At 48.4% G+C, this 15914-nt stretch overlaps 1 protein-coding gene across 1 annotated transcript in view; it reads right to left on the bottom strand.

Annotated features, from left to right (window-relative positions):
- Window positions 1–15914, bottom strand: part of Lrfn2 (leucine rich repeat and fibronectin type III domain containing 2) — a 163953-nt gene that overhangs the window by 18453 nt on the left and 129586 nt on the right. The window contains exon 2 of the mRNA XM_060369637.1: window positions 9680–11103. Within this exon, the coding sequence (XP_060225620.1) occupies window positions 9680–11079 (1400 nt within the window). The 5' untranslated portion in view covers window positions 11080–11103. The remainder of the gene's footprint in view (window positions 1–9679; window positions 11104–15914) is intronic.

Genomic DNA, 15914 nt, shown 5'->3' with positions numbered 1-15914 from the left:
GGTGGACGACAGCAGGGTTGGAGGCTCAGTGCTAGAGGACAGCAAGCAGAAGTCCACCTGCCTGGGTGCCATGCTTCTCTGACTCCTTCATGTCCCAGATGTCTCAAAGGAGCCAGGCCCTCCCTGTGAACAACACCTGGCTAGCCATCAGTCAGGTGTTTGGTGTTTGGTACAGTTCTGATGGCTGCGGCCTCCAGCACTGTCCTCATGTCTCTGCTGCTCCTCCAGAACTAGTTTGGGGCTCTAGTCTCAGAGCTAGTGATGAGTAGCCCATGGTAGGATGAGGCTGGACCAGGAGCTCTGGGCTTCTCCTCTTTTCGGAAGATTGGGCCCCATCCCTACCAAACACGAGTGGATACCACAGGGCTGCTTCTCTGCTTTACTCTTTTTTTTTCTTTCCAATTCTTTTATTCTTTTTTTTTAAATTTTTATTATACTTTACTTACTTTGTATCCCCCTCTAGTTCCCTCCCTCCTCCCCTCCCAACCCCTCCCTTCCTCTCTTTTCTCCACACATTCCCCTCCCCAAGTCCACTGGTGGTGGTGGGGTTTCTTTTTCTTCCTTCTGATCCTAGTCTGTTAGGTCTCATCAGGAGTGGCTGTGTTGTCTTCCTCTGTGGCCTGGTAAGGCTGCTTCCCCACTCAGGGGGAGGTGATCAAAGAGCAGGCCAATCAGTTCGTGTCAGAAGCAGTCCCTGTTCCCGTTACTATGGAACCCACTTGGACACTGAACTGCCATGGGCTACATCTATGCAGGGGTTCTAGGTTATCTCCATGCATGGTACTTGGCTGGAATATCAGTCTCATGTTCAGTCCCCACTCCGAAAGGCAAAGAGGATGGACACCAGAAGAAGAAAACAGGAAACAAGTTAGGAGCCTCCCACAGAGGGCCTCTGAAAGGCTCTGCCCTGCAGACTATCAAAGAAGATGTTGAGACTTATGGCCAAACTTTGGGCAGAATGCAGGGAATCTTATGAAAGAAGTGGGAAATAATAGTAAGAACTGGAGAGGACAGGAACTCCACAAGGCGAGCAACAGAACCAAAAAAAAATTGAGCACAGGGGTCTTTCCTGAGACTCTGCTTTACTCTTGCTAGGAGGGGAAAGAATGCATGTGGGGAGAGAGGGGAGCAAAGACACTCCCAGTTGAAGAGATGTCCCAGCCAAAGCTCTTCCAGAGCAAGGGGGATGTCAAGGAGAGAAATTCGTCACCTCTCAACAGCCCTCAGGGACTTTTCAACCTGAGATATGCTACCTTGGAGTGGAGTAAAAGGGGCAGGATGAGAACATGGCAGTGTGATTGAACTCCTGTCAATTCACCCTGGCAAGTGTCTCTCTGTGCCGGATGTGGATTTTGGAATTCCACTGTTGTCACTCTTTTGTGTCCACTGCAACTCCCAACTGAATGACAAACATTTCTGGGCAGGCAAACATGTACTCTATACCCTGATCCCTCATTAAATCAGTTTTTCCTCTTAAAGCTCTCTTGGTTTAGGAAAATGAAGGCACAAGAGTCAGCCTGGCAAACAGACGAGAAAAGGTTTTCAAGAGGGGAAGGTGGGCAGGCTCTGTAACTGTAGTACTTGAGGTCCTAGCACTTCTTGGTCTCAATATTTCCTAGTCGTAATAACTCCTGGACTCAGTATTTCCAGTCCTGGTACTTCCTGGTCTTAGTGCTTCTTGAGCTCAGTACTTTCTGATTCTAGTATTTCTTGATCTCAATATACCCTGATGTCTGTGCTTCCTGGTCCCAGTAATTCCTAGTCCCAGTGCTCCCTGGTCCCAGTACTCCCTGATCTCAGTACTTACTGGTCCTAGTACTTCTTGGATACTATGAAGGACACTTATTCAAAGTCATGATTTAATTCCTTCTCCACCCCCCCAGATTATGAAACATGCAGGAAAGAATTTGTTCCCATTCTACAGACGACCAGAGTAAGACTGAGGACAGTGACATGCTTTGCCTTTGAGTGCAGGATTAGTAAGTGACTTTGGGTATAAGCCAAAGGCTTCAGGCGTGCTAGCTGCCTCTCCATCTTTTCTGCTCTTTGAAGGTGCACTGTATCTAGCTGTGCAGAAGCATATGCCTGTACAATGTAAATGGAAGTTATTGGTAGGTTCTTCTGGCAAATTTCCCACTTCGCTCTCTTTAAGGTTTCCTTTCTGTTGTTCCCTCTACATAAAAGGGATTTTGGCAGCTTGGGCTCCAGCAGACATTTTGTACTGGGAGGTGACCTTAAAGGCAAAAACTGAGCTGAGCATGGTAAGGAAGAGAGACAGGAGGGGCCAGGTCCTCGGTGATCAGGCAGCCCCGAGAAGCAGGAACCTCTCTTTCCCTGGGCTTTTCTTTTAGAGGGGGCATACTGGGGAGCCCCCTGTTCTTCCTTTTCCTCTGTGGCCGCTGGGAGGCCTCTGGTCCCTTGGTCCCTCTGCTGTTATAACCACTTGATATGCTTTGGATCTCAGAGAGCCACACCCTGACCATGTTTTCTGCTAAGTGGGCCCAAGTGGCTGTTTCTGAGTAGAACCAGCAGGTTGGCACCCATGTCCCCTCCTCATGCCAACATGCTCGCACTTGAAATTGTGGAGAGATGATACTGAGCAGAAAAATCTCCAGAACTTGCCCTGAAACAGAGGCTGCAATGAGTTCTTGGCAGTGCCCCAGCCTTGGGAACATTGGGGGCATTAATAAGACAACCCATGGGGTGGGGCCTGGGATGGTGGATCCAGGGCTCCTTTGCCTTCCCTACGCGTTCTACTTGCAGGGTACGTAATCTCAATAGGAGAATTTACAAAGCTCCGCGACCCCAGGAAGTCTGTCTCTGTCTCACAGCCGCACTCTCCTGCCTCTCCAGCTTCCACCACCACATATTTCTCTCCTTCCACATATGGGTGCTCGGTCACCCCTTCAGGAGAAGCCAGCCTGCTCTAGGGACATAGGCAAGTCCTGAGCATAGGCAGAGGACCCTGCACCTCCACGGCCCTCTCTCTCCAGGGGACAAATATCCCTATCTGCTCCCCACTTGTCTCCAAAGTTACGGCTGAATTTTCCAGGTGGCTGAGGGCAGGGAACTGAGATGGGGGCAGGTAAGATCCTGGTGGGGCAGACTCCATCTTTATCTCTCTTCTCTGGTGGTGGGGGGTCGGGGGGCAGCAACATAAAGGTTAGTGTTGAGCGTCAGCTTGTCAAGCTCTGGAATTACCTAGGAGGCAAGCCTCTGGGCTAGTCTGTGAGGAAGTTTCTGGAAAGAGCTGACTGAGGTAGACCAGTACCAGTTTAGGTGGCACTACTCAGTGGTTTGGGGCACTAGACTTAACTGAAAGGAGGAAGCCAGCTGGACACCAGCACTCATCTCTCTCGGTCTCCTGGCTGCTCTCCAATCTGACCAGCTGCCTCACATTCCTGCCTCAAGCCTTTTCCGCCCAGAGGGACTGGACTTTCTAACCGTGAGTAAGAATAAGCCCCTCCTTAAGGAAAGCAACACAGCAGATCTACCCTGAGCCCCGAAGAGCTCAGCTGAATGGTCCATTCTCTAGAGATGAGGTGCCTGCCAGCCTAGAGCAGGAAGGGCTCCTGTGGCTGTCTCCTCTCAGCCCATCTTCAAGGCCCCTCTTGCCTCTAATATTGAGGTGCTGGCCACATCCCATCCAGCATGAAGGCAAGCCTGTAGTCTGGCTGGTCCTACTGAGCTTTAGGTAGCCATCTGGCTGCTCTCCTGGTCCTCCCGGGGACTGTTCCACCATCTCATCTCCTGACAGATGTTCCTGACAGCTCTTAGAGACGAGTGTTTCTGAATGTCACTTGGGCCGATAATGACATGCAGGGCACTTAACTTTCCATGTCACACCGGAGATGAGGCTTAGCTGAGATGGGCTGTAGCTGTCTCTGGTCCTCCCTCCCCATGTTCACTGCTCTCCCCTCTGAGAGGTCCCCACTAATGTCGCTCTTTTCCTGAAAGGTCTGGCTCTGGTGCTGAGAGGTCTGTCAATGCTCTCACAAGAAGGAAGCCAGACATGCTTGACTGAATGAGTCCAGAGTGTCCAGTGCCTGCCTGTGCCTTTGCTGTGCATCTCTAGGAAGAAGTACCTGACACGGGTATCTACTGCATCTGATCACAAGAGAGCTTCATGATGGAGGTTTTCCTTGATCTCCTGGGACTAGCCAGGTCTCCACATTAACTCTGCAATGTGAAGCCTTGAACTTCATGCATCAGACATTGCTCACAGTCACCCTAGGGTTAGTGAAACCTTTGGATACTCGTCAGTGATGTGGGTAGAGGTCAAGCTAGACTCTCTGAGCCTCTACCGTGGTCACTGTCTCTGACCTCTGACCTCTGAAGCTGAGGTGCCCGGGAGGTCCTAACATCAAGACACAGGGTCCCGCACAGTAAATGCAGGCAGCAGAAGCTACGCTGTCCCACTTAAGAAGAGTCACAGGCTGAGAGGATTGGTGTCACACTAGTCAGAAGTTATCACTCCCACCTCCCCAGTATCCATGGGAAGGACTTAGCTGGGTCCTCCTGGAGCCCCAGAAGCTCCTAGATCATGACAGGGCAGCTCTGAGGCCTGTATCCTCTGTTCATCAAGTCTGGGATCTGCAGCCTGTATGGATCAGACACACTTGTGACTCTGGGTGGGCGGTGCCTACAGAGCAGCACAAGCTGGGGGGGAGAATGGAGGGCCAGACCACTCAGGACCCATCAGAGGGGTCATGGAGTAGACATGGAGAGGGGAAGAATAGCCCAGAGACAGTGACAACCCATCTCAGCCAAGCATCACCTGTGAGCTATGCAGGCTGGTGCTGGGAGGATTTTATGCTTGTGATGGGTTAGTGCCTACTCCTGTGTGTGTGTGTATGTGTGTGTGTGTGTGTGTGTGTGTGTGTGTGTGTGTGCATGCGAGTGTATGCTCATACACCTACCTGTGCATATGAGTTCCCCTCTTCTCCTAATAAATTCTTTAAATAGATCAGAGGAGCTGGGATTTCTAAGGCCTTTCATCTTCAAGGTCAGTTTCAGCTCATCTCACACAAGCTTCTAGAATCTCATTTCTATGCTGGGCCATTCTGCATTACACACACTATAGGTCTGTTCTGGCCATCCTGGATTAAATCCAGTACAGCTCGGTTCTGGCCAGCTTGACTGGCTTCATAGCATCACAACCTCTCCTGACCTGAGCAGTGTGTTTCTCTGACACAGCAGAGAGCTGTGGAGTCTTTTAACACTCCATCGTTATATGGATGTAATGTCCCTGTGAGCAACACCTTCAAACCTGGGCAGCAATTTCAAGCAAGCTTAGTTTTCTTCACCTTGGACTTGTGTGACTATACTTATAATGTACTTCTTGAAACAAACAGATGAATAAAAAGATGACCAAGACAGATGAGAGCCAATGATAGGTAGATGGATAATAAGTAGATAGACAATAGTTGCTAGGTAGGTTGGTAGATAGATGATAGGTGGATTGGTAGAGAGATAATATATGATATATGTTAACTCTTTCTAGATGAGTAGAAAGATGGTAGATGACAGGTAGGTGGTGGAGAGACAGATAGATGGTAGATGATGGACAGCTGACAGGTAGATATTTTTCTGGACACGGTGTTGTGTGTTCTTCCTTTATGCTGCTCATCTAATGCAGGCCTCTGCTCTACTGGATTGTGATCCTCTCTGAGATAGGAACACAGCAGGGAGTCACCATGCAACCCACTGTTGTTTCATTCTTCTCAGGGGAAAGATGCACTTTTCAAAAGGTCCAGCAGTCTCTCTTAGGGTCTCTCTCTTCCCCACTAGGAACTCCTCTGTAAAACCACAGAGGCTGAGCCTGTAAATTGTAGCCAGAGGCTAGGGTTCAAATTAATGCTTATCACCCAGCCTCCTGCAGTGATGAGGAAATGCTTGAAGTGATTAATGCTATAAAGAAAACGGGTTTGTGAATTTGTGGTTCTGGAGGTTTAGATCCAAGACCAGATGGCCTGACTGCTTTGGACCTCCTCTGGTGAGTCAGGTGACAATTAAGGAAAACTGATGAAAACAACTGCCTTACATCTTTTCCCGAAAGATGATAGATAGATAGATAGATAGATAGATAGATAGATAGATATGACAGATAGATGACGGTGGTGGGTTTGAATGAGAATGTCCCCCATAATCTCAGGATTTTGAGCTTGGTTTCTAGTTAATGCCACTTTCAGAGGTTTAGGAGATGTGGTCTTGGTGACTACAGTGAAAGACTCTTATTCCTTCCTCTCCCTTAATCTATCATTTACCTATCATCTATCTATCTGTCTGTCTGGCTGGCTGGCCATCTTCTACTATGTATGATTAATACTATCTAACAATCATATATCTACCATCCGTCATTTTTTTTTTTTTGAAACAGGACCTCATTAGGTAATCTAGCATGGTGGTGAATAAGAATGGCCTCCATAGGCAAATATATTTGAATGCTTAGTCATTGGAGAGTGGCACTACTTGAGAAGGATAGGAGGTGTTGCCTTTTGGAATAGGTGTGGCCTTGTTGGAAGAAGTGTGTCATGGGGGGTGGCCTTTGAGGTTTCAGAAGCCCAAGACTGTCCCGGAGGGTCTCTCTTTTCCTGCTGCCTGCCCGTCCAATGGAAAGCTCTCAGCTATTTCTCCAGTACCACAACGGCCTGAGTTCCACCATACTCCCCTGCCATGATGATAATGAATAAACCTCTGAAACTGTAAGCCAGCCCCAATTAAATTCTTTCTCTTATGAAATTTACCATGGTCATGGTGTCTCTTCACAGAAATAGAACACTGAATAAGACACTTAGGCTGGCCCGAATCATATAGAGCAGGCCAGCCTTGAACTCCCAGGGAGCTCCCTGACTCTGCCTCCCAAGGCACTGGCATACACAAGCCTACACAAGCACACCTGGCTTGACACTTTCATTTTACTTTTACTCTCCAGATTCCTTGAGCTAGCTGAGAGAATAAATTTGAATTTTCCCTTGAGTAACAGCAAGAACTCAGCTCCAAGGCCTGGTGCTCCTCCGTGGAATTTATGAGCCCCTGGTAAGTGTAAAAGGTGACATCTTCATGACAGGGACATGGCCACGCTGTTGCCTGTGTGCCCATCTCATCTCTGCATCCTCATAACTCATGCCTTTCATCAAGCCAGGCCGAAACCAGACAGACACCCAGCTGGTGGCTTTTTGCTGTTCTGCTTTTTATCAAGTTAAAGCCATATGACAAATCCACAAGTGAAGAAAATGTACTTATTTTTCAAAAGGTCAGCCTCACAAGCTATGAAAGAAATGTAAATTAAAACAATGTCTGCATTCCACCTCGGCAATTGACAAAGATAAAAGGCCTTGCACACTCAATATTGGGAAAACTGTGATCAAGAACATTGCCACGTGCTGCCTATGAGACTATGGGTAAATAATCACATACAACAAGCATGTGTTATGATTGACTTGTTAAACCAATAATTCAACCCCAAGGAGAATATGCTGAGAGACCCGGCATTTCACCAAATGTATTTTTATTTTGGTACAAAAAAAATCCATTATGGTCTTACTTTTAATACTGAAAAATGAGAAGCCATCTAAAAGTCCAGCGATTGATGGCTAATGGTTAAACCGACAGCAAATATTTTGGTACCGTGGGAACTCAGAAAGGATGAAGATTTAATAAGTGTGTAGATGGGCCATGCACATCATTCTGAGCTGGTATAAAACCTACGTACCTACGTGCTTTCTAAAGCCTTTAGACCTGCGTGGTGGGAGGGCAAGGGGATTTTACTGTCCTTTGCACAACTTCACTCTCCTAAGTTTCTATGAAGACTAAATTTCATCAGTAGAAACGCCACCATGCACACACACACACACACACACACACACCACACCATACACATACATGTACACTACACACATGCACACACACACACACACACACACACACACACACACACACACACCACTACACCACACAGAGAGAGACAGAGACAGAGAGAGAGAGAAGCTTTGTACATCCGTCTTTTGGCATCGGGGCACTCCTTTAATCCCAGCACTCGGGAGGAAGAGGTAGGTGGATCTTCTGTGAGTTCGAGGCCAGCCTGGTCTGCAAAGAGAGTTCCAGGACAGCCAAGACTACACAGAGAAACCCTGTCTCAAAAAAAAAAATTAGTAACTCTGTATTTTGATACATGTATACTCTCTGCCTGGGCCCAGTAAATGCCAGGTGAGAGTGTTCTCAGCTCTGTTGTTTTCATGCATGCTGGCGCTCAACGACACACTGGCTTCTTCCTTATCAGCTCTGTTCCCATCCAGAAATTGGTCAATCTGTTAGTCCGCAGCAATGGGACACGGGTTCTTGCACTGTGACCTCTGGGGTCATCTGATGAGGCCTGTGGCTCCATTCTCAAATTAGTCATTCTGTGAGCACATCATGAAACAAGGTTTCACAGAACACCACACACTCCCTAAGTAATAGAGGTCTAGGTCAAGTTCCTTCCTTTTCATTAAAACTGAGGCCAGTGTGAGAAGAGACTCCTTTGAGGTCATCCATGCGTGTTCTGGTGTCTCTCTATGGCTTGTGTGATGTGATTCCTTTTTGTTTTTGTTTGTAGTGAGATAGCGTCTCACTACAAAGCTCTGACTGGCCTGGAATTCATCATGTAGCCCAGGCTGGCCTAGGACTTGTGATCTTCCTGCCTCTGCCTCCAGGTTGCTGAGATTCCATCCACGCATTCAAATACACATGGATGAAGCGTACAATTCTATTGCTCTTGTACTGGTAGCTTCCTGTTTTGACCAGGCCTCTAGATGACCCTTAACCTTCACGGCCACAGCCACTCTACAACGTCAGTATCACTAATTTTATTTCCATAAGGAGACTGGTGTCCAGAGGGGTGGTGGGCAGGATGAGCCCCTCTAAGACCTGGAAGAACAGTCAGTCTCAGGCAACCAGAAATGGGCCAGCAAAGGGAAGCTCCTCTCCTTTTAGGAATGGAGAAAGAAAAGCCAGACATCTCTGGAGAAATGATGTAACCTGAGGCAGACAACCAATCCAGAGGAGAACAGAATTTAAGGTAATAAGAAAGTGACCATATGGGGAATTCATTGGGGGCCTTTAATCAGCTGCCTGGAGCAGGTTCTTTTCAGTGATTTGAGGTACTACAGGATAGCTCCACTGCTCTCTCACACACCTCTCTGTCTCTCTGTATGTTTCTCTCTCACGCATGCACACACTCACACACTCACTTTGACTAAGCCCACCAAAAGCTTCTATCCATAGATCGGGTCTGTGTCACAGCTGAGGAAACTGAGGCTGACCAGGAAAAGTGGAGAGCCAGGCCATGACCCAACTCTTTCCGGTCTCATAATTTTCTACCATGACTCACCAGGAGTCGGAGGTTCCTCGCCTACTGGATTTCCCAGTGCCTCAGCTCTCACCCTGCTCCCCTAGCAAGGAGCCCAGAAGTATCTAGCCACGTAGCTATCACACGTCTGCGCCCTTCTGGGAGACATGGTCCTTCCACATACACGCCTCTTCAGCTGCCCAGGAGGGAGCCCCTTACCTGTAGCAGAGGCACAGTTGACCCGGGATTCCCACAGGCACCCCTGGAAGAAGGGAAACAGGTGCACACAGCGCTAACCTCCGGCCCTATCCCAACCTGTCCCACCTGGCCACACCGCAGCCTCTGCCTCACCTGTAAATCAGTACCTCGTCGTCCGAGCAGTTGTACTGTAGCTGGTACATCTTCACCCGGGGTGCCGATTTGCTGACAGACCACTTGACCAGGGCAGACGTGGTGGTCACGTCGGACACAAGCACAGCCCTCTCCGGGGTGCTTTTGGGAGGCTCCCCGCCCCCGCTGCCTCCCCCTCCCCGGCTGGTCTTGCTGGAACCCGTGATGTCCGAAAGGCGAGACTTGGGGGGCGCCATCCGGCTAGTGCTGTTACTGAGGTGTGGGAGCTGTACAATGGAGACCTCGACCGTGGCCGTGGCCTCTCCTGCAGCGTTGGCTGCAATGCAGGTGAAGGCTCCACTGTCCTGAGAGGTGGTGATGAGAATGTCCAGGGTGCCGTTATCGTATACAGCGGTCCTGGAGGAGTTTCCCACCAGACGGTCATCGGGGGCAACCCAGTGGATCAAGGGGCTGGGGTCCCCAATGGCCTTGCACTTGAGAGTGGCTGCCTGGCCCTCCAGAACCAGCAGCTTATGGGTGTGCTGTGTGATGAGTGGTGGCTCACACACAAACTCCTCCTCACGGATGTGCCAAAAATAGCGACCCTTGAGGCCTCCAGGGGATCCACAGGTCTCCAGGTCGTCCTCCCTCTCCAGCCTCCGCAGCCAGAGAAGCTCACAGTTGCAGTGCAGTGGGTTTCCCCCAAAACTAAAGGACAGGGGTGGGGCAAAGGGCGTGGCAGTCAGCAAGGAGGCCTGGGAGCGGGCAAAGATGGGATCTGGGGGCAGCTTCTGTAGCCGATTGGACGTGAGGTCCAAACGGGCCAGTTTCTGCAGGTCTGCAAAGGTCCCCTCCGCGATGTGATCCAGAAGATTGTGGTCCAGGCTCAGCTGGTGGAGGTTGACCATGCGCCGTACGGAATCCCAGGGCAGCCCGTGGAGGTTGTTGTAGGATAGGTCCAGGTCTTCCAAGGTCAACAGGAAGTCCTCAAAGGCATCATCGGCGATGCCGCCCAGCTGGTTATTGTTAACAATGAGGTGCTGCAGGTTGACCAAGCCCCGCAGGGTGTCCTCCCCGAGGCTCGGCAGCCGGTTGCTGTCAAGGTGCAGGGAGCGGAGGCTCTCGAGGTCCAGGAAGGAGAAGGGCTGGATGTGGCTGATGGTGTTCCTAGACAAGGTTAGATCCACCAGCCCCGTCATGTTGGCAAAGTCCTGGCGGCCAATGTGGATGATGAAGTTGCCACCCAGGCGCAGCTCCACCGTCCTCCGGTCAATGTCAGGGGGCACAAAGAGGAGCCCCTTGGAGGGACATAGGGTCCCCAGTGACTCAGACAGGTTCTGGCAGACACAGTACTTGGGGCAGGCATCGACCACAGCAAACGCCATGCCAAAAGCCAGCAGCCCACCAAGCAGAGTCTCCATGGTCTGGTCACTCAGCCTCGGCACCTGGAAGAAGGAACACAACTCAAGGTCAGGATGTGATTGCCCTTATCCAGAGCTTCTCTCCAAAGAATGACTTTGGGAAAAACAGAGACAGGCTATACCCAGGCAAGCGCTCATATCTTTTCATTTAACTCTTCTAATGCATTTCTAACTTTTCTCCTCAGCTGTTAGCATCTCCTATCAACTTAATTCACTGTTTTTTTGTGTTTTTGGATTGTTTCCTATATAACATGTACCATGTGAGCTCCTTGATAGCAGGCCTTTTATATGTTTTAGGAATTGTTGTGTTCTAAATATCTAGCACAGTTCCCAGAAGCCCAGAACATCCTAGTTACTCAGATGGTATTTGTCGGATGGTGGGTGGACAGATGAATACATGGTTAGCTTTTAGCTGGAAGGATAAGCAAGTGGACAGATGGAAGGATCATAGGTGGACGGCTGGGTGGCTGAATGGATAGACTTGGTGTTGGTATGTCTATAGATGGAAGAATGGGTGAGTGGATGGAGGGAAGGATGTATGGGTAGAAAGGTAGAAGAGTGGATGGGTAGGTGTCCAGGTGGACGGGTAGATAGGTGGACATATGGTTGATGGTTGGGCAGGTAGATAGATGGGTGGATGGGTTAGTGGATGGATGAGTGGATGAGTGAGTAGATAAATGGAGAGATCGATGGCAGATGGGCAAGTGGATAGATAGGTGGTTAGGTGGCTAGATAGATGGGAGGATGTAAAGACGGATGGAATAAATGGGTGATGAATTCATGAATGTGTGAATGGAAAGATGGATGGATAATACCATATCAGTGGCTCATCCAATAGCCTTAGTGTTTGAGGCATATGCTACTGTTGTCTTGTGGAACACAGGGTTAATTAATATCTTAGTTGGTTCTGGGAAAGCTTGAAATGAAAGCAGACTAGTGTTCCTAACAGAGAAGAATGTAGTCAGGCAGACAGAGAGAGCCTTAGAGAAGACGGAGTTGGTGGAAACTGGCTTTGGAAGGTTCTTCGTCAAGGACCAACCACGTAGCCATCAACCCTTGAGAGTTCAGGAAAGGGAAGATGTTAAAAGGAAGTGCTTTTGAGAACTTGATTGGTGCTATGTCCTTTCCCTGGATTCTGCCCATCCATACTATTCCATAGGCTTCAAGAGTACCTGTTACAAGAAATGATTGCCTGTATGCAGTAGATACAAACTTGCCTCACAGCCCACTGGAACCATTGTTCAAAAATCACCTTCTTGTTGCCTCTGATGATACCCTGTTCTCACAGCACCCCGACACATATACACATGTCCCTTTCCCCTGGTGGGTATGCCCTCTTATCTGGGGTTCTCACAGCCTCACTCACTGTTCAGCACTTAGTAGGCATTTTTCTTGAATGGATACGTAGGGCAGGAAAAAGACAGAGATTGGCTGGGGCTTTTGTGCTTCTCAGTCTTAACAGTTTTCCTCCTATTCCAAGCAGTAACAGTTATGTGCCTTTTTTTTGTGTGTGTAAGGCTAAAACCAAGCCATTGAGTTGGACTGTGAGAAAATCCTGAGCATGGGTTGTACAGCCTCCTAAAGACCAGCATTTCTCAAATTGGCTTCTCAGAGTGCTAATTAGGTTCCGCAAAAGTGGCTTAAGAGGCCAATAAGCCGGGGATGTGCTGCCCACTTGCTGGCTCTTGTGAACGCTCTGTACATGTTAACGAGTTCAGGAGAGCTGAGGTATTCAGCGGTAGGGAAGACATTGGATTAAGGATTAATTTGGTGCTACTTTTTTAAAAAAATTGTTTGCTTTGTGCATGGGCACACACTTGTGTGTTCAGACACATGTGTACACATGTATGGGAGCTACAGGTTAACACTGAATGTCCTCCTCGTTTGCTTCCCACCTTAGTTTTTAAAATGGTGTCTTTCACTGAACCTGGAATTCAGCTTATTAGGCCAGACTTGCTAGCCTTCTTGTTACCTCTGATGATACCCTGTTCTCACAGCACCCTGACACATACACACATGCCCCTTTCCCCTGGTGGGTAAGCCCTCTTATCTGGGGTTCTCACAGCCTCACTCACTGTTCAGCACTTAGTAGGCATTTCTCTTGAATGGATATGTAGGGCAGGAAAAAGACAGATGAAGCTTCATCTGTCTTCACCTCCACAGAGCTGGGGTCATAGGCAGACATGGCACCTGGTTTCACATGGGTGCTGCAGATCTAAATGTCGTCCTTCTTGCTTTCACAGCAAGCACGTTATCAACTGAGCCATCACCCCAGCCCTGTTCTTGGTTTTGAGAAAGTCATCAGTATTCCAAGGAAGTAGAACTCCAGTGGTCTCAACCTGAGTGCCACAGAGGCGGGGAAAACACCCAGCAGATGGCTTACACATACACTACTTGATGATTTGAATGATATGTCCTCCGCAGTCTTCAGCATTTGAGAAATTAGTCCCCCAATTGACAGTGTTGTTTGGGAGGTTGAGTTGGGCTGGTGTGGCCTTGTTAGAAGGAAGTGGTCTCTGGAGGCACGCTTAGAGGCCATTGTTTTCTTTCTGTTTATGGTTCAAGGTGTGAGCCCTCAGCTTTCTGCTCCTGCCATCACGCTTTCACCCCACCATCAAGGATTCCTAACTCTCTGGAGCTGTAAGCCCAAGCAAACTCTTCTATATGTTGCCTTGCTCATGATGCTTTATCACAGTAATAGAGAGGTGACTAATAAGTACCATATAGATATAGATATAGATATAGATATAGATATAGATATAGATATCATATATATTAACTCTCTTCCCATGTTTGGTCATGCAGAATTTAGTTCTATTATGGTGCCTCTTTGTAGGAAACTCCTCCCTCAAGACCCTTCAAGGACCAGCATCTTTTCCCACATCTCACCTGTTGATGGTGTTGTCCTGGGAACAGCACCATCCAACAGAAACTCAATAGGAGCCAAATGTAATTTTAGACTTTCCCGTGATAATATCTTTTTGAAAATTAGATCAAGTTCACTTTAGTAACATATTGAATTTCATCCACAGTATTCATTTCAATGTCACCAGTGTTATTATCGATGAGATGGTGAGTATTCTTTTATTTGTTTAAAGACTTTAAAATCTGGTGTGTTTCACACTTACCAGCGCATCCCAAATGATCCTCCTCCAAATGTGGCAATGGGTTCCCCTAATGATCAAGCCTGTGAACTACTGCTGTCTGCTGTCTGTTTTGTAAAGAAAATTTTACTAGCATATGGCCCACTTATTCCTTAGTGTCTTTCTTGGTCCATCTTTCTGAGCTGTGTGGCAGAGGTGAGTGATGGAAGCAGAGAACACAGGGCCAGCAAAAGCTAATACTATTTGCTGTCTGGTCCTTTCTGGAAATTTTCTGACCTGTGTTCTAGAAGGTTCGCCTCTTCTCACTTTCTTCACTGTGAGTCCCCCTACCAAATCTGCAGCGTGGAGCTGCCCCAGGCCCCTCAGGAGCAACTGCAGCGCAGCCCAGCTTACACCTACTGCCACCAAAGTCCTTGCAGGGCCATTGCCCTGACCCAGGTTCCATCAAGTGTCTGCATCTCTGGCTGTCAATCACAGGAGAGTGGGGCCTGGAGAGAAGGCTCAGTAGTTAAGAGCACTGTCTGCTCTTCAAAGGACCCAAGTTCAAGTCCCAGCACCCACATAGCAGCTCACCATTGTCTATAACTGCATTTCCAGACACCTTCACACCAATGCAAGTGAAATGAAAATTAAATGAATTATTTAAAAAAATGAATTTGAGAAAAATCACTGGAGGGCTCTACAGGTTGCCTCTGTCTGGGCTCAAGAGTAGCTCTGGTCTTCTAGGTCCACACTTGGCAGTGACTAGTCAAGGATGCGGGAAATCTTTACCACCAGCTTCTGTCAGAAAAAACCTGGAGCCAGTCCCAAGGCCGTCTACCTACAGCTTGTGCTACAGCTTCTGCTTGGCCCTACAGATTTCTCTCTGTCAGCCCTGTCAGGTCGTGTGTTGAGAAGCTTGACTCTGCAGCCTACCTCAAGGCCGTATGGGTAGCAGTCACCTATATTCCTTCGGGTTCCTCCGTCACTGACTTTTGCCACCTGTTTTTGTCATACAGCTGAGGTGGTAAAGGAAGCAAGGAAGGCGGGACACACACACACACACACACACACACACTGATAGCAGAAAAGCCCAGATCCTTTTGCTTCAAACAGCTTCATCCCACCAAATGATGTTAAGCAAACCACAATTAAAAAAAAAAAAGTTTGTTGGGGATTAGAAAATGTCTAATGAATTCAAATGGATGAAATAATAGAGCTGGGTAAATATATTTTAAGTAATCAGCATGGAAGATTACTGACAGACAAGTGACTATTGAATCTTAATTAAAATTGTATTCTGAGAATTGTCACTTAGCCCATTACTCTAACAGCTAAACAAAAGGCGGTTTCACCCCCACTTTTGAAGAGGGGGAGTCAAAGGAAGTGGATAAATTAGCCTGATTCAGGCAGATGAAATGGGGGAGGTGCTTCCTCTTTGCAGCAGGAATTTGAACAAAGTTTGGGAGACGCGACTGGCCTGGGTGACTTCAAGCGTCTCTGAGTGGAGCAGGTGTCATAGGAGAACAGAGATGAGGAGACTGGAGCCGGCCCCGGGAAAGGAAGCCGGGAAAGCAAACGGGCAGGGCTGAAGCACTGTTGGCGAGCAATGCCAACAGCCGTGCGCTGGGAGCAGAGGCTGGGGAACGAAATGGTCTCGGCTATTAAATGTCACCATCAGCCAGCAGAGGAGGCAGAACTGTCCGTGAGGAGCGTCTATGAGCCGGCATTGGAGGAGAGGAAGGCAAAGGC

Source organism: Meriones unguiculatus, chromosome 16, assembly GCF_030254825.1.
Source record: "Meriones unguiculatus strain TT.TT164.6M chromosome 16, Bangor_MerUng_6.1, whole genome shotgun sequence".
Taxonomy (NCBI): Eukaryota; Metazoa; Chordata; class Mammalia; order Rodentia; family Muridae; genus Meriones; species Meriones unguiculatus.
Note: the sequence above shows the minus strand (reverse complement) of the source record. Positions and strands in the feature narration are given on the sequence as shown.